The sequence below is a fragment of the Kogia breviceps genome, chromosome 14 (assembly GCF_026419965.1).
Source record: "Kogia breviceps isolate mKogBre1 chromosome 14, mKogBre1 haplotype 1, whole genome shotgun sequence".
In the NCBI taxonomy this organism is placed as follows: domain Eukaryota; kingdom Metazoa; phylum Chordata; class Mammalia; order Artiodactyla; family Physeteridae; genus Kogia; species Kogia breviceps.
The window spans coordinates 23,448,349-23,466,958 of NC_081323.1; the positions used below are offsets into that span (position 1 = coordinate 23,448,349).

The following is an 18,610-nucleotide window of genomic DNA, read 5'->3' on the forward strand; positions in this document are numbered from 1 at the left end:
CCCTCCTGCTGGGCTCCAAGAGGAAGTCCACTTGACAGCTGCTGGGCACCTCCCAGTAAGCTCACCAGAGTATTTTGGTGTCAGTTTGTGACAGACCTGGACTGAAATCCCAGCCCAGCCACTAGCTTTTTAATATTGTGGCTGCCCGCAAGTTACTTAGCCTTTTCGAGCCCGTTTCCTTATCTCTAGAATGAGGCTTATAATGCCTTCCTTCAGGGTTAAAGTGAGGATTAAGTGAGATAATGTATTGACATAACTAACGGTGGACCTGACAGGAAGTATGGACCCTTAGTGAATGTTAGTTTCTGATACTAGTATTAGAGAGGCAGTTAGCGATTAAGCCAACAGTGTATGGAATCAAGCAGATCTGAATTTGATCCCAGATGTCTCATTTCATAGCTGTGTGACCTTGGGCAATTGTCATGATCTCTCTAAGTCAGTTTTCTCACCTGTCAAATGCGGATAATATCAATACCCACCTCTTAGGAATGTTAGGAGGCGTCATTGAACTAATGCCTGTAAGGTACCCATTATTTTTGACACATAGTAAGCACACAATGAATTATAGCTCTTTATTATTATTGGCGTTGTTAGTGTACCTCACAGGGGTCCTGCTCTGTGTTTTCTATCTTAGTGGCCCTTATTTGTTATCATGTAGTACATTGTATACTTTGGTTGCTGAAGAGCAGAAGATACTACTTCCTTCTTGAGTCATTACTCCAAAGGAGAGATTCTACTCTAAGGGCCCAAGTTTCCCACTGATTCTCTTATTTATTTATTTATTTATATAAATTTATTTGTTTTATTTATTTATTTTTGGCCGTGTTGGGTTTTCATTGCTGCCCGCGGGCTTTCCCTAGTTGCAGTGAGCGGGGGATACTCTTCATTGTGGTGCTCGGGCTTCTCATTGAGGTGGCTTCTCTTGTTGTGGAGCACGGGCTCTAGGCTCGCAGGCTTCAGTAGTTGTGGCACGCGGACTCTAGAGCGCAGGCTCAGTAGTTGTGGTGCCCGGGCTTAGTTGCTCCGCGGCATGTGAGATCTTCCCGGACCAGGGCTCGAACCTGTGTCCCCTGCATTGGCAGGCGGATTCCTAACCACTGCACTACCAGGGAAGCCCTCTCTTTTTTCTTTATCCTCTTGCTCCAGCTTTTCTCCCTGCTGTGTAATAAGGAGGGCATATTCTGTGGGGGACCCCTTATCCAGCCAGAGGCATTTCTTAGAGATCTGAGAATTGAGAGGCTTGGATGTCTAAGCTCTGAGCTGATTGTTGGTTTCTTAAATCAAGGAGAAGCCCTACCAGGTTTGTCATTCCTGGGGGTGATGAACAACCTTTCATTAGATATTATCTGCTTTCTTATTCAACTGTAGCTCCCTAGAGTCCTGCTTCTTCTGATCATTTATTTTGGTTGAGTCATTTAACATACCCATTGGGTCACCTTAGAGAAAGAAAACAGGAAAGGGAGATGGACAAGAAGAACTTACATTTCTCAGCAGGGCTCAAGTGAAAAAAAGCCTCTAGTTAAGTGGGGTAGGTAAGGTGGTGTCTGCCTAGCTTTCCAGAAGAATTGGAGACCAGGAGGGGAAAATAACATTGAATCACAGTTGGAAGGAATTATAAAGATCGTTCAGGCCTCATTATACAAAGTGAGAAAACTGAGGCTCAGAGAAGAGAAGTGACTTTCCCAAGTCCACACAGCAAGGTGGTAACAGGGCTGGAACTAGCAGCCTGTTTCTCTGACTGCATTCAATGCTCTATCAACGCCTGGGCTTGTCTTGTGGTTCCATTGGCCTTCTCTATGATAGCAGAATCAGAGAGCACTGTGACTACCATATATTTTAGTTGAACAAATTCCTACTGATATTTCAAATATAGTCCATATTCCTCTTCTAAACCTTCACATATTTATACTTTATTGTTATTTTCTAGGGTGTCAGATGCCTGATACATTCAATTCATGGTTTCTTATAACTCTACTTCATGTCTGGTAAGTGAGCAATTTAAGTGAAGTCACCAAATGTATTTTTTTTAAAAAAAACACTGTTGACTTGTTAAGGTATAGCCTTCAACAGGGCTGATTATATGAAATCGCAGTTGTTCAGGCATTAAAAGCTGTTCCTTTCATTTTAATAACTGGTGTCTTGTAGCACATTTTTTTATTAAAGGTCAAAGCATAGTCCCAGAAAGAAACTAATATTTGTAGGATTTTCTCAAAGAACACCTAACCCAGTGAACAATGCTATCAGTATCTGTAAGAGACCCTATGAGCTTGGGTGGAAAGTTCTTTCCCTTCGCTGTTTTAGGAAAGTTCACATTTACGTAAAAGTGGTTTGAATTGTGAGCATCCGTGGTCATTTTCATTGCTGGTCATCAGAAACCTATAACAAATTATAGCACTGACATTTACGCCTGTACCTCTAAAATGTGCATACAGGTTAGATTCATGCCAGGTTTGTTGCATGTAAAAATATTTAACACCTTAAACAGTATATTTTTTCTTCAACTGCAAATTAAGTAGCCAAAAAAATCAATTTTTCATCTAATGTTACACAGTATTAAAGGTCAGAAGGATATAGGAGAGACGTTGAAGTGGGGGCTGGGGACTATTTATTGAACTGCCAGATCTTGGGAAAGTAAATTCTGGAGAACTAAGTTTACTACTTTGACCGTAGTGAGTATCTGAGGAACGTGGGGAATGGTTGCCCTGTCAAAAGGACCCTTGTTTGAGACTGCCTTCAGCTGAGGTTTGCATCACAGGACTGACTACTATATAAAGACTTTTTGGTTTTGATCACCTCTGAAATATTTCTTCTGAACTCACATAGTCAGTGAGATTGGCTAAAGGGCCTAAGGTGGCAGTTCATGTTGTTTTTTCCTAAGCCGGTAGTTTGTTGAGTGTACACTGTGTCCTGGGCAGTCAGTAAGCTATGTCAGGAAGCTCACAGTCTAGTGAGGGAGATAAGACATATATAATAGCCAGTTATAAATTGGACTGGCTAAGTTTTGTAATAAATCTGAGTAAGTAGTGCCTGTAGGATCACAGAGGAAGCTGCAACTATCAAAACCCTTGAAATGTGCCATGTCTTTTAGTCAGGCAGCTAAGAAGGCCAACCACCTTCTGTCTGAATGGTGAAGGTTAGAAAAAGGTTCAGGGCGGACAGCTGGATGTACTGAGAGGAAAACTACTTTTTCAAGAGGAGAGGACTGCAGAGGTGGCCCTGTGGAATTACTCACTGGAAAGGTGGGAGGGTTGAGAGGAGGCTAGGCTGTTCCCAGAGGAGCTCAAAGATAATATTCAGAGTCAGAATGAAAGACTCTTTATTGCCCAATAGCCAGAGGTATCAGAGTGTTAGAGGGAGTGGATGGCAAAATAAAAAATATAATCCTTGTGACCACATCCCAAGGTCAATACCTGACTACTAGCAGCTGAGAGAACCTTGAAACTACTTGTAGTTCTTTCCATTTAGCCACCATTTCCAAATGTGCCTGCTGAGCCTTCCTTGCTGAGGTTGGTTTAATTTCTCAGAGGAGTGGGGAGTACCACCACCAGTTAAGTAGGGGGAGGGAGGCCTGTCTATGCTTGGTGTCCCCTCCATCCTTCCTCCTTGGTTCTCATGATCTGCGGGCTTCAGTGGGATGAATCAGCAAACTCTTATTGTGTTAAGGACTGGGGGGCACTGGAGAGTAGGATATGACATGGTGTGCACCTTCAAGAAACTTAGTCCAGTGGAAATCAGGCACAGTACAATTGCCTGTAATGGATGACAAGGAAAGCAGTGCTGTGCCCAAGGCATAAGCAGACACTATGGAAGGACAAGGAGGTGTGACTAAATCCAAATTTGGTGGATGAGGGAGTATGGATAAAGAGTTGCTCTGTGGTAGAGGTGACATTTGAGATGTACCATGAAGGGTGAGTAGAATTTCTGTCAGAGAAAAGGAGGGCATTTGAGTTGAGGGAATTATTAGGAGCAAGACATAGGACATGTACAAGAACATGCAGTATTTGAGGGCAGCCAAGTTGTCTGAAGCACTCAGGGCTGGTTTGTGGAGGAATGTAGTGGAAAGGGTCACCAGAAAGTTACTTTAGTGTCCAACTGTGCTGTGATCCTCCAAGAAGAATTGGGGAAACTCTCTTCTAGGGGATAGGATTCTTAGAGGGAATAAGAGATCCAGCCCAAGTCTGCAGAAAAGCTATGCTCTTCTAAGTCCTGTTTTCTTAGCCCGAAGCTCCAGGAGGGTAAGTGAGGGATCACCAAATCCAGTATTACAAGGCTCAGTGGACTTGCTAGGGATGTGCAGGGTTGAAATACCTCCTGTGGGTGGTAGTGTGAGGAAGAGGTGGGGAGGCTTAGAAAGCAGTCATAAAAATAGAATCCCCCCGCCCCGCCCCGTGGAAAAAAAAACCCCCACAAAACTAGAATACCCTGGCAGTGGACTTTACAGAAAGCTTGCTTAGGTTCCCAAGGGTGATGACTCCCTGTTGGCTCTCAGAATAGAGAGAGGATTTCTCATATCCTGTTAGTTCCCTGGAAGAGGTGTTGATGTTTCCCTTATCCTGTCTGCTTTCTCTGGTTCCCAAGTTTTTATGTGTATTGGGATTTAGGACTGGGACTCCTCCAGTTCCTAGAAGGCCCTTATGAATTGTATATTCTTGTGAGCTTGCAGCTTCGGTGACTATGTGTCCTTTGTCTTTGCTGAACAAGATTAGTATTCACCATGGCTACTGAAAAAATGCTGAGAGAGGTTGCTGTGTGGGGTTTCCAGCATTCCCATGTGGACTTGATAAAAGTCAGCCTCCTACTTTGTTCCCTATCTGGGACAGTGGCATTGTGATCCATTCAGGTACCCATACCAGAAACCTGGGAAGCCTTCTTGACTTTTCCCTCACTCGCTTCATCTGGTCAGGCACCAGTTTCACCATCTGAAACTTTTTTGACCATGACCCATAGTAACAAATGCATTTTACCTTGCAGTCTAGAACACACACATGTATCTGACACAAAAGTTTTATAAAACTTATCCTTACAATGTCAGATAATGTCTGATATTTTCTACTCCATTTGAATTCATTTAAAACAAATTCAAGATGTCACCCACTAAATTTATTTCACTGGGTTACAAGTAACAGTACCTGAAAACTGGTGTTTGGCCTCCATTTCCCTCTTCCTGTGCCATTGGTCTTCTCAATACAAATTGGATTAGTATACACACACACACACTCTCTCTCCTTAATATTCTCCATTGTTCTCAGGATAAAGTATGTTTCCTAGCATGGCATTCATATCCCACCAAATATGCCACCTTTACCACTCTCGTCTGGTGCCGTTCTAGGTACCACTACCACCATCACTCCCTCCCCTGCAAGAAAAAATTAAACTATGTAATAGAAATTTCAGGTCTTCTGCACAAAGCTTTCTTCTGCCTAGAAAGTCCTTCTCCTTCCTCTCTACCTGACAAACTCCTATTTTTTGTTCAATATCCAACTCAGATATCTCTGCTTTGAAGCCTTCCCTTCCCTCTGAAGGCAGAGTTAGTTCCTCTTCTGAGTTCCTTGAATATTTTGGATACCTCTCTTATAGCACTCATCACATAACATTTTTATATTTTATCGTATATGTATCAATCTTCCTTGTGGATGGTGAATTTATTGAGGCCAAGAATTATATTTATTTTCCTTTTGGAGAGATATGAAAATGAGGTATTTCTTCGGCTCGATAAATGTTGATTAAATAATCTATGGCCTCAGATCTGACTTGGCTCCTATGGCAATTGGAAGGGTTGGGGCCACTGCCTGTTAGTGGCAAAAGCTCTGCACCTACTTAAGTTTCCCTGGGGGGTGAGATGTATGTAGGTAGAATTTATGTTGGTGTTCTAAGTATTAATAGATTTGCAGAGACCCCCATTTTAAAATTTGTCATGGAACACTAGTATGTGATAGATGCAGAAATTAATTTTAGAAAATGGAATGGAACAAATAAAATTAGAATATGCCCGGGTTTCCCTGGTGGCACAGTGGTTGAGAATCTGCCTGCCAATGCAGGGGACACGGGTTTGAGCCCTGGTCTGGGAAGATCCCACATGCCGTGGAGCAGCTGGGCCCGTGAGCCACAATTACTGAGCCTGTGCGTCTGGAGCCTGTGCTCCGCAACAAGAGAGGCCACGATAGTGAGAGGCCTGCACACCGCGATGAAGAGTGGCCCCCGCTTGCCACAACTAGAGAAAGCCCTCGCATAGAAACGAAGACCCAGCACAGCCATGAATAAAATAAATAAAATAAATTAGAGTGCATTTCGTTTAAAAAAAAAAATTAGAATATGCCTATGATGGAGGTAGAGTGGAGAGGAAAATGCAGTTTGTATTTTTAAAAATTATTTTAAAGTCAGGTATATCATAAATATAATAACTACTAGGTCCTTTACAGTACTATATTAAAAATTATTTACTTATATTATCTCACACATTCTTATAACTGCTTTATTCCTGTTTACATGAGAGATCAAAGACTGAGAGCACTCAGACAGCTTGGCCACAGAACTAGTTAGTACATGGTAGAGAGGAAATTCAAGTATGGGTCTGGCTAACTTTGAGTTGCTTTAAGTTGCTTTCCTCATTGGTAACTAAAACTACTGAAGTATCTAATTAAATAATTATTAATACGAATAATATTTAATATTAGTAATACTATTTATTACTTAGTTAAGTACCTGCTTATTCTTAAACATAAATCCATAAAATTACAGCATTTGTTTTCTAATTGAACCTACGGTATGCAGCAAATTTGTTCCCTGCCCTCATAGGGCTGAGGTTGTGGGAGAGAAACCTGAAAGAAATCATTAATAAAATACAACTGGGGGCTTCCCTGGTGGTGCAGTGGTTAAGAATCTGCCTGCTAATGCAGGGGACACAGGTTCGAGCCCTGGTCCGGGAAGATCCCACATGCCACAGAACAGCTAAGCCTGTGCACCACAACTACTGAGCCTGTGCTCTAGAGCCCACGAGCCACAACTACTGAGCCCACACGCCTAGAGCCCATGCTCCGCATCAAGAGAAGCCACCACAATGAGAAGCCCGTGCACTGCAACAAAGAGTACCCCCTGCTCACCACAACTAGAGAAAGCCCACGCACAGCAACAAAGACCCAACTCAGCCAAAAATAAATAAATGAATAAATAAATAAATTTATTTTAAAAAATACAACTGGGATGAGTGCTGTGAGAGTAAGTGACAGGGCTCTGTGGGGGAAGAGGGTTACGTAACTTAGTTGAGGGGGTGTGGCTCACTCAGGGAGGGCTTCACTGAAGAGATGACATTTAAACTGACCCCTGAATAATGAGTAGAAGTTAGCAAGTCAAAGAGTGGATGAAAAAGCATTGCAGGCAGTGTGACCTCATGGGTTTCCATCTATTAACCAGCAGAGCCCTTTTTACAGATGAGCTTTTATGCTCAGCCACAGTGTATGAATAGATAAAAGGATTGCTAGTTGGGTTGAAGAAGTGGGAATGACCTCACTTCAGGTCTTCCCAACACGCCCACTGGTAAGGAACCCTTACGTAGCTCCCTGGAAACTCAGAGCACAGTTTAAAAACCGCAGATCTAGTCCAGTTCCCTCATTTTACAAATGGGGAGATGATCTTGGCAATTTTAAAGGATTTTTCACAGGCCTCTTTATCAGTAATGGAGGATCCGAGGCTCAAATCCAAAACTGACTCTGTGAACTGCTCCTTCTGCAACACTTTGCTTCCTGCGTGTGTGTCCCCTTTCGGTGGTTGTGGGATGGGAGTCCGTGGCCCTGAATTTGAACTGCATACCACCGACCAGGAACTGTATGAAACTGTGTTTCTTAGCACTCACTGTCTGTGTCCTGGGAGAGGCAACAAGTAAACCTGAAAATAGTACAGGGTGCCAAGGGCCGTGTTTGATAAGCAGACATACAGATCTAATGGAGCACAGGGAAGGGAGGCAGCCTGGGGATAGTCAAAGAAAGCAGTTGCATTGGCCCTCTGGGGTCTAGAACTAGAGGACATGGGGTCTTGAGGAGTTATTAGGAGAGGAAGAATTAATTGTAAACTACTTTTTAAGATGTCCCAAGTGAGAAAGAAAGATGAGAGGATGATCACTAGAGGGAGAAACAGGATGGAGGGGGGAAGCATATCGTTATTTGTTTTAAGATGGGGAAACACTGGAACATTTTTATAAGCCTAAGGGAAGAAGCCTCTGGGAACGAAGAGAAAGAAGTAAAGTGTGGAGGTAGAAGGGGTTGGAAAACAGACTGGGTCCAGTCTCAGTCCAGCCAGAGAACTGCCCTGGCAGACACTCCTGGCCTTTTCAAGAGGGCTCTTTAACACCACCACAGCAGTTCTGATGTAGCTGTAGGGCTTTCGAGCTCATGCTGGATTCCAGCAGCTCCAGACCTGCTATATATGGTGAGCCCAGGCCATGTGCACATCCTCTCTCTGCCTCCCCCAGCCAGAGTCGCTCTGTTTAAACACACACACACGCACGCACGCACGCACGCACGCATGCGCGCGCGTAGCTTTTTTCCCAAACCAAAGGCCTACGCAGCATCATTTTACCAACATTGCACAACCTAGGAGCATTGGTACCTGCTCCCTAGGAGCTTGCTCGTTATATTGGATCTGACAGGCAGGCCACAGGCCAGGTGTAGCTCTTGGAGGAGGCTCTCTGTCAGGTGAGATGGCTTAAGGAAGTGCCTTGCCCCACTTGTCTGCTTGCCCACAGACTGTCCTGTGGCCCTCATGCTCCCCACATAAAGGGTTGGCTTGGTGGGGAGGGAGTTTAGGAAACCAAGTGGAGATAGCCATGCACACAGCCCCAGGAAAGGGTCAGCGTGCCAGCTCACAAATAAATAAACTCATTCATTAGCAAACTGCTGAGACTTGAGTGTGGCCATGTCAGCTCTGCTTTCTTGGCCCCAGCCGGTGGCGGAGTAAGGGAAACAAGCTACGTGAAAGTCCCTTTGGGATTCCTTCATAGCAGCCAGAGTGACAGACCTGCCCAAGTGCCCACTAGTCTTCATTGAATACAAAGTCAGATCCTCTCTGAGCGGCTTATAAACTACCATGAGGGAGAAACAAGGCCAAAACGCAACTGGCATTGTCAGAAGGCCCAAGCAGAGCAAGTGAGACAGGATGCTGAGAGCTGCCAGGACATGGCAGGAGGTCAGAGTCAGGAATAACAAGAATTCTTCCCTCCCAGATTTAGGCAGAGAGGAGGAAAGCGTGGCTAGGAAACTCTCCTTCCTTTGAACTCTGCAGGCAGTGTTGTTGTCTTCCTCCAAGTCTGACCTAGCAGGAAGAGGCCCTTGGAGCTGTGCTGTCACGGGATGGGGGAGCAGTCAATACTGACACTGCCCTGGGAGGCACTGTGGCTTGAGGGAGAGAGGGAGAGCCCAGGCTTCACTCCAGCTCCCCTGTCCTTCACTGAGCAACCTTTAGGTACTTAACCTCCTCAGAGTGTCAGTTTTCTTTCCTGTGAAATGGGGACAGTTATACTTAGATGGTGATGTACATTGAAAGAGATGGTGAATGAAAATGCATCTTACAGTGACAAGTCTCATATTGGAGGTCTTAATAAATGGTAATAATCATTATTACTATTTGCCATAAGGCAAAATTTAAATCTTAGCCCTTTATATTTTGAGACTCCTAGTGAATGAGTCTTTCTTCCCTTTCCCCCTGTCTTTTAGATATTAGAGAACCATCAGACTAGGGTTTGAACACTCCTTTTTTTCCTTTACTTTGCTAACTGGGTTATTTGCTTTCCTTATATGTAAAAGAGATCAGTATTATTTATGGGGCACTGGAATCACTGAGAGACAAGGATAGTACTGTGAAGCTCAAAACCTCAATAATAAATTGTGGGTTAAGAACATCATCAAACTCGGGAGGGGCGACTGGAATTGCTCCTAAACAGAGAGTAGTTTATGCATAGATTAAGTCTTACTCGGAGTAGGTACTAAGTAGATACTTGTTAAATGAATGATTAAATTAATTATTTAATACAAGAATTTAAAAATTACTAGATTGTCTCTTTCTAAAAAGACTAAAAAATAGACTTTATTTTTTAGAGCAGTTTTAGGTTTGAGTGGAATATTGTCTCTTTTTAAAGTTTCTTTTGCATTCTTAAGGGCAATTTTTATTATGTTTTAACATTGAAGTCTCCCCTCTCCCCCTTCCTCTTCTCCCCCAGAACAGCTCTGAAATTATGAAGTTTAATCAGTGGCAAAATGTAATTTGACCTCTCAACATTTAATTTAAGCATTTATTATGACGAATGCATCCATGATGTAAGTTGAAGTAAAGCCGCAACATTTAATTTAAGCATTTGTTATGAGGAATGCATCCATGATGTAAATTGAAGTAAAGCTGTCCTGATCTTTTATTTAAACCTAGTATTCTCAATTGTGGAATAGTTTACTTAATGACTCAAACATTATTGTATTATGGTCAGAGCCTGTGACACGTGTTGGCTTTGTTTTGTAGTGGGTACCAGGACCATCAAATCTTTTTTGTTTACCATTTTGAACTTGTTTTACTCATTTTCTTTTCACCTTCCAACATACTTTAACCTATTCTGGATCATTCAGGAGGTCCTGGTAACTCTTTTTCTAAAAAAAAAAAAAAAAAAAAAAAAAAAAAAAAAAAAAAAAAAAAAAAAATTATTTATTTATTTGGCTGTGCTGGGTCTTAGTTGCTGCATGCCAGATCTAGTTCCCTGACCAGGGATCGAACCCGGGCCCCATGCATTCGGAGCGTGGAGTCTTAACCACTGGATCACCAGGGAAGTCCCGGTTCTGATAACTCTCAACTGTATTTTGTCAGGCTGCCTTCTTTGAGTTGTACTCGTAGCTATAGCCTCCATGATGAACTGCTGGTGTGTTTGTTTTAAATACATTTTTAGGTTCTTTCCTTTTAGTCTGCCAGCAGTTACTTTTTGCTGTTGTAGGTGTGTTTGCCTCAGGTTAGCCAGTCTTTTCCCTTCTGATATTTTATTTCTAATATGATGCTAGTTTTGAAACTTAAATTATTGCCCTTGTGAGGATTAAATGAAAAACAAAGTAAATGGATTCTGGAAGGTTCGTTCTAGTCATTAAAGAGGCAGAAAAACAGTCTAATTCTGGGATCAGATTATCAGGGTTCAGATCTCAGCTTTGACACTTAACAAGTTTTGTAACTCTGGGCAAGTTACTTCTGTAAGACTCAGTTTCCTCAACTATAAAGTGGGGACAGTAAGAATACCAGCCTCCTGTAGTTGTTGTAAGGATTAAATGAAATAATGTATCTGAATCACTTAGCACAGTGCCTGCCACATAGTTGTGTTAGCTATTCATTACAGCACTTGTCCATTTTTGCTATTAAAGGTTTTTTTTTTTTTCTTTCTTCCTATTTCTTAGTCTTATTAGAATAGGAAAAAATTGCCAGATAAGCTGAATTCAGCCTGGATCAGATGTTACCCTAACAACTGCCAAATAAATTACTACGACTCTATTATCCTAAAAAGGGTTTCACTGGGGTGACTGTAGTATCTGTGGATGAAACACAGAGTTGAAGTTGAGATTTCTTCACCACCATCCTTCTGTAACAGATTGTTTTTTCAACATAAGAAAAGTGTGTGTAGAATGCTACCATTGTGGAAAATGGGGAGAAAAGGGAAGCTACTATTTATGTAAAAAGAGTACATATACACTAAGTTGGTATATATATAGATTACATGTGGAAGGTTTCCTAAGAAGCTGCTAACTGTGGTTGCCTTAGGGAGAGGAACCTGGTGATTGGGAGATGTGGGTAGGAAGGGGACTTAACTTTTTTTTAACATGTGCATGTATTATCTATTCAAAACATTTACTAAACAAAGAAAGGAGTAGACTGAACTTGTAGGCTTCAAGGTTAGGTACCCAAAGAATTGACCTTCAGCTTGATCTGGAAATTCCAGGCAGCTGACTGTCTAAGATGTGGGCCCCAGCCTTCAGCTATGCTTTTTCCTTGAAGAGGACAAACACAAAAGTTCTTCACAACAAGACGACTTTTCTGTCCTTAACTACCTAGAGAATTTGATTCACAAATTCAGGACGAAAATAAGTTGAGCCTTTAGTTAGCTGAGTTTGGTGATGGTGGATGAACAGACAGCCCTGTGGATCAGAATCTTATTTTCCCAGTAGAACTCATGGTTATCTTCAGTACACTTCCTGTTGATGAGAAGACTGATTGTTTTGATTTTATAACTTTAACATGTGAGATGAAATTTACTGTAGAACTTTATATTTGATAGTGTTTTCAAATTGTCATCAATTGTCTACTGAACTAATTAGGTATGGTGTTTTAGGAATAATTAGAATTTGCCCTTCTTTCATTTATCAGGCTTGAATCTATATTTTTTAAACTCTTAGTATCAGCAAAATTAGGTGCAGGTTGCAGCAAACTTTGCTGTTGCATTTCTCTCAAAAGGTAGATGCACACTTAATTTAAATTTCTGGATCAGACAATTGTGAATACCATAGTTCTACTGAAGTAAATATTCACCAAATTTGTCATTTTTCAGCCTTGGAAAGAAAGGGTTTCCAGCTGGGAAGAAAGAAAGGGTTAACTTCTGAGAGACTTATCTGTTCTTAAAGCCAAGGTCTTATTACACCCCTAATCTTATTACACCCCTTCTTCCTGAAAAACATTCAGTGGCTCTCCTTTGTCTACTGAGTGAAGTCCAGACTTTTTAGCATGACATTTAAAAGCCCTTCATGACCTTTCTGGCGTATTTTTTGTTTCCTATACTTCCCTTCCACAAAATCTAGGTATTGTCCCTGTCCATGTGCTGAGCTTTCCGTGGCCCTGTCTTTGCTCATAATGTTCCACCTGCTGGAAATTCTCTTTATCTTTTATTTGTCCAACTGCAGCTCACCTTTCCAAGCCCCAGGTACAATGTTTCATTTTCCATGAAGCTTTCCCTGATCCCACTCAGCCAAGAGTAATCCTCTCAAACTCCATTGCACTTTGTGTTCCTCTCAGGACACTTACTGCATTCTCTCTTAGGGCTCTTGTCTCCCCTAAGGAGACTAACTGCTCCTTGGAAGCTGGGCTCTTGTTAAACATCACTCTGGTCTCCGCACAGTAGGAACTCAGTTTATGTCCATTGAGTGAATTAAGTGTCAGTCAGCATCTTGAAAGTATCTTCAATTTGCTTTACCTTTTCAACCCAGATAACCATTTGACTGTAAGGGCTATAAAACAAACTGCTCTGAAACAAAAAACACTTCACTCCATGTTGATACAGTTAGTAAGTTTATGGTCTGAGAAAATCTGTGCCTTTTAAACCTCAGAGGGCAGGTGTATTAACAAACTACAGAATTTTCATATAAATGAAGAATTCCATTACCTCACTATTGCTGTTGATGAATTGGCCTCTGACGACACTTAAGCATCAAAACACACAGCATCTTTTCAGGTGGAGAGGCTAACTTTGGTTAACTTAAAGAAAAATGTTATGAAAAAGGACTGTTGAACTTTCTCCAGTTTGTTTCTGCCTTGGAATATGCTCTGTATCATATAAAGTGGCCAAGTCTTCTTCCATGACCTGTTTTTATTGTCACAAAGTGTTATTTCTTCGGCACTAACTGGGTTCAGAGGTTACAAATTTAGAATCACAGCATCAGCAAATCCCAAGGTTGGAAGGGACTTTAGAGATCGTGTAGTCGGCCTTCTGGACGGGTACTATCCGACAGAAATATAATGCAAGTTACACATTTAAAAGTTGCTAGTAGCTCCATTTAAAAAAGTGAAAAGAAAAAAAGAAACTAATTTTAATAATAGGTTTTCTTTAACTCAGTATACCTGATAATATTTCAACATGTAAGCAGTGTAAGAAATTTGAGATATTTATATTCTTTTTTCCTGAACTAGATCTTTGACATCTTAAACTTATGCCACATCTCAGTTTGAACTAGCCATATTTAAGGTGTTCAATAGCCACATGTAGCTAGTGGCATCCATAAAAGACAGCTCAGTACTATACCCACCTTTATAGACTGCTCTGTGGTGTTGGGCAAATCATTTTCCTTCTTTAGAACTCCTGTTTTCATCAGTAAAATGAAGGATTCAGACTTAATCTTTAAACAACTAAAAGTGGTCCCTTTCATGTATGAGGGAGCCTTCTGAGGTGCTCTAAATAATCTATGTCTTGATGTGAGTGGTACTTATGTGGGTGTATATTATATGTAAAAATTCATCAAGCTGTACACTTAAGATTTATGTACTTTTCAGTATCTATGTTATAGCTCAATAAAAGATTTTTTAAAATCACTTCTAGTTTTTTGATTCTGTGCCCTTTGCTAAAATCACTCAGATGAGCTGACCTTCAGTGGAAATGAGTGATGTGAAAAATGCAAACAGCCAGTGACTCTTTATGTCTTCTTCCCACCCAGGATGTGTCTAGTCCGAATGAAGCAGGAAGGCCGGAGTGGGAAATACATGTGTCGTATCATAGTTCATTTTATGTGGGAGGATGTTGAGCAGCGTGGCAGAATCATGGGGGTAAGTGAGCGCTATCAGATTCTGGTCCTGGAAAACTCCAATGAGGGATTGCCTGACATGAGTGGAAGTTTTATCTGTTCTAGAATGGCCTGATGTCAAGTGATAATTCACCTAGAGTCACTTCTGCCTCTGTGAAGACTGGCATGCTACAGACACTTTATTTATGTATTTGCACACATTATCATGGTTTGTCAGTGTGAGTACATCGTATGTATGGAGATGGGATTATTAAGTCCAAATCATGGTGATAGGAGGGATGGATTTGGTGAACAGATAAAATCAAATAATAATAATCCAGTTTTAGGACACTTTGCCTTTGATACCAGTTCAGTGTGTCAGTTCACAATTAGTTTGAATGGAAAGACCCTGGCGTGGGGCCTGCACTGTCCTCAGGAACTTAAAAACAAGCTTCTTGATCACTGACAACCTAGAATACTTTGGCAAGTTATCTACTGAAAAGGTACATTAGTATATTTAATAACCTGAGAAAGGAGAATATGTAGTATGTATATAACAGAATATGATGACAATAGAAAACCAAAGCATTAGGATACAATTGGTTATATAAATAGTAATCTCTTCCTTTGTGTGTATTATATATTTTGTGTATCTAGACCGTGTTTTATTAGATTGTAGTTCCTTGTTTTTTCCCATATCATTGCCTCCTAGCTTGGGGGCATCTAAAGCCAAACCATCAGACAGGGTCACAAAATGGGTTAATTTGGTTTTTTCATTACAGCGCAAAGTTCTGTGGTTTTGCATGTATATATTTTATTATATATGATATCATCCTCTATGCACTTAAACGCAACTTTTTTTTTTACTCAACAATATATCTTGGAGATCTTTCCATGCTGCGTGGGAATTAAGTGGGAGATCTCCCATGTCTTACTTTTATCTACTATAATTATTTTCACACACTTCCTATGTTATTGTCTGATGGTATCATGTGCTCACTCTATGTGTGAAATTATAGTCTTTGAGACTAAATCATGGAAATGATGGTTGCCTACTGAGAATCTGGATTGAGGGTATTTTCAGATTCTCATGACTTCGGAGGAAATGTGTGTACAGAAAGCACAGTAGACATGGGTTCATCTTTAGATAGCTTCACTGACATTTACATGCCTTTCTCTGGGACAGCAGACCATTAGTATTTCTGTTCATTCTAAGAAGATGATAGCATATTTCAAAGTTTTAGCTGCTGTCATCATCATCTTCGTCATCATAATCATTATAATCATCTGTTTTGGAGTCAGTATTCACCTGTCTTTGTAATTACGCTCTTTGCTTCCTTCTTCATTTTTTTCACTGTCATACCTTACTGCTGTTTAGCTGCCCAGAGTGGGATCAGCAGTCTTTAAGCTATTCATCCAGCTGAGTGTTCCACATGCTCTCAAGTACTTACTACCCAACTCTGTGGCAGCTCACAGTGGATATACAGTAGTGCTGGCAGTCTCAAATCATCCCATTTAATGATGACCAGTGATACCCCCTGGCCAGCCAAAGCCTCGGCTGTCTGCCATGCAGTTACACAGTAGTTCTTCTATGAGTTAGTCTGTTTTCTTATCACTGTTGATTAAACTCTGCTGGAAGTGGGACCACTAGAGCCATGTGGACCACAGCTGTCCCCAACCTGAATAGCTTAATGAGTCATAGGTTGCCAATTCCTGGACCACAGGAACCTTTTACTCTACCCCACCTCCACCCCCAAATGAATTTCCTTTGGGACCTACATATATATATCTCCATCACAAGGTTCAGCAATTTGAACCTTCTCCCATGTTACTTTATAATGTCCCTTCTACTTGACGGTATGCTTTATAAAGGCAGGAAACCTGTCTTATCCAGTTTTTTGTTTACACAGTAAACATTGGATAAATAAATACTTGTTGAGTGAATGAATAAATTGAACTTCAGCCTCTGAGATTCTGTTTTAAAGCCAACTTATTTGTCAGATAGATCATACTCGGTTTATTAGTCTCTGGTCCAGGTGTACGTCAATGCAGTCCTGCAGGAATTAGCCTTTCTTTTTTTTTCCTCCCATTTTATCCAACCATTTTTTTCTATCTCAATTGTTCTACATATGATGCTGTCCTATAGAGAAGTGTGTTAGACCAGCATTTCTCAAACTTTAATGAGCCTACAGTTCACCTGGGGATCTTGTTAAAATACAAATTCTGATTCAGTAGGTTTTTGGTGAGGCCAGAGAGTCTACATTTCTAAAAAGCTTTGGGTGATGCCAATTCCACTGGTGGGGCTGGGTGGGGGAGGGGCAACCACATGTTGAATAGCAGGGTTTCAGATGATCCATAATGCTCCCCAAGTATAGACTCTTAAATTTGTCTTCATGAACAGAAATGCCAAGCTCAAGTTTAGTTACAAAGACTATAAATAAAAGATGATTTAAAAATAATAGAGGGACTTCCCTGGTGGCGCAGTGGTTAAGAATCTGCCTGCCAATGCAGGGGACACGGGTTCGATCCGTGATCTGGGAAGATCCCACATGCCGTGGAGCAACTAAGCTGGTGCGCCACAACTTCTGAGCCCGCGCGCCTAGAGCCCGTGTTCCGCGAGCAACAAGAGAAGCCCCCACAGTGAGAAGCCCGCGCACCACAATGAAGAGTAGCCTCCGCTCGCCGCAACTAGAGAAACCACGCACACAGCAATGAAGACCCAACACAGCCAATAAATAAATAAATGAATAAATTTATAAAAAATAATAGAGATTTGAAAGAGTTGGGGAATTAATATTATTACATTTCTGTTATAACTGATTTGCTCCTCCCTTTCCAACCTCATGCTATAAACGGACACCCTTTCTACAGGCAAGAAAATTATATATTAGCTACTTCTAAGTTGTGAGTGTGACTGTGTGTGTGTAGAGGGGACCTCAGTCTTTGGCGTTTGTACAACCTAAAGAAATGAGAAGGTTAGGCTGGAGAAGAATGGCATGTGGCTGGAGAAAAGTAGCAGCCAGAGGGAGCCAGTCTGGCCTGGTTCTGACCCTGGCTGGCAAGTCTTTTCTCTTCCCCTTGCTTCAGTTTCTTGGTTAAAAAAAAAAAAAAAAAAAACTTGGGGGGTGGGTGGCTACATTATTTCCAAGTTTCTTTTCAGCTTTGAAAACCTATGATGTGAAGGTGGTAATTTGCAAATCTATTTCTGTGTTATTTGGCATCTTTACGAAAACTCATATAAAAAGTAGAATTTATAAGACTGATCAATGTAGTGGTGATTTTTCTTATGCCAAAGAATTCCTAGAGGCCATTACTTTACTTGAGTGGGTTTGTGTGGGGAAGATTGAGAATGGGAATTAATGACACTTTAGAAATTTGGATCGAGAAATCCTTTGAAATCCAGTCTCATTTGGTGAGAAAATTTTCAGTTTCCAAAAATTTGCTTTTTACCAGCTTTTTAGGAGCCCAACTATTGTGAAAAATATGGCAGCCTCATATATCATCAGTGAAGCTGGTATAAAAACTAAGTGTTAAATTTGAGGTTACAAAAATCACATCAGTAATTTAGAGTGTTCTGACTTTTAAAAAAACATTATTTGGGATTTAAACATATAAATTAGCTGTGGAAATAAAGTTCATTATATCACCTCATCTGGTCTTGTTTTATTTCATTAACTGGTTCTTAAAAACCTTTGTGAGCTGAGTTGCAGCTGAAGAGGTTGGAGACCATTTTTCCTTGGGCCCTTGCCTCACTCCTGAGTGTTGCTAAGAGTAGAGAACTAAGACTTGACACAGCTGTAAAAACAGACAGCGCCTTTGGCCTCAGCACTTTCTCCTGGTGCAGGCAGATTTCAGATGTAAATTTCACTTTCTACCTCTCCTACTAATGAAGTAAGTTTTCTTTTGCTGGGTTTGCAGCCAGGTGTGTCCAGTCTTGTGGCTAACTGGAGCGCTTTACTTAATTTTTCCATTTGTGACATTTCAACCAAACTTAAAAAACAAACATAAAAATTAGCTCAAGGCAGTGGCTCAAAGTGTTAATGGTAACCTTAGGCTGGCTAAATGACTTCCTTTCAGTTCTGTCCTGCCAGACATCTCCACCTTGTGGCTTACAA

The 18,610-nt window shown here is 41.1% G+C and overlaps 1 protein-coding gene across 1 annotated transcript in view; it reads left to right on the forward strand.

The window, feature by feature from the left end:
- Positions 1 to 18,610, forward strand: part of UQCC1 (ubiquinol-cytochrome c reductase complex assembly factor 1) — a 92,611-nt gene that overhangs the window by 33,760 nt on the left and 40,241 nt on the right. Inside the window, exons 6-7 of the mRNA XM_059038094.2 lie at positions 1,928 to 1,985; positions 14,430 to 14,538. Coding sequence (XP_058894077.1) covers positions 1,928 to 1,985; positions 14,430 to 14,538 — 167 coding nt within the window. The remainder of the gene's footprint in view (positions 1 to 1,927; positions 1,986 to 14,429; positions 14,539 to 18,610) is intronic.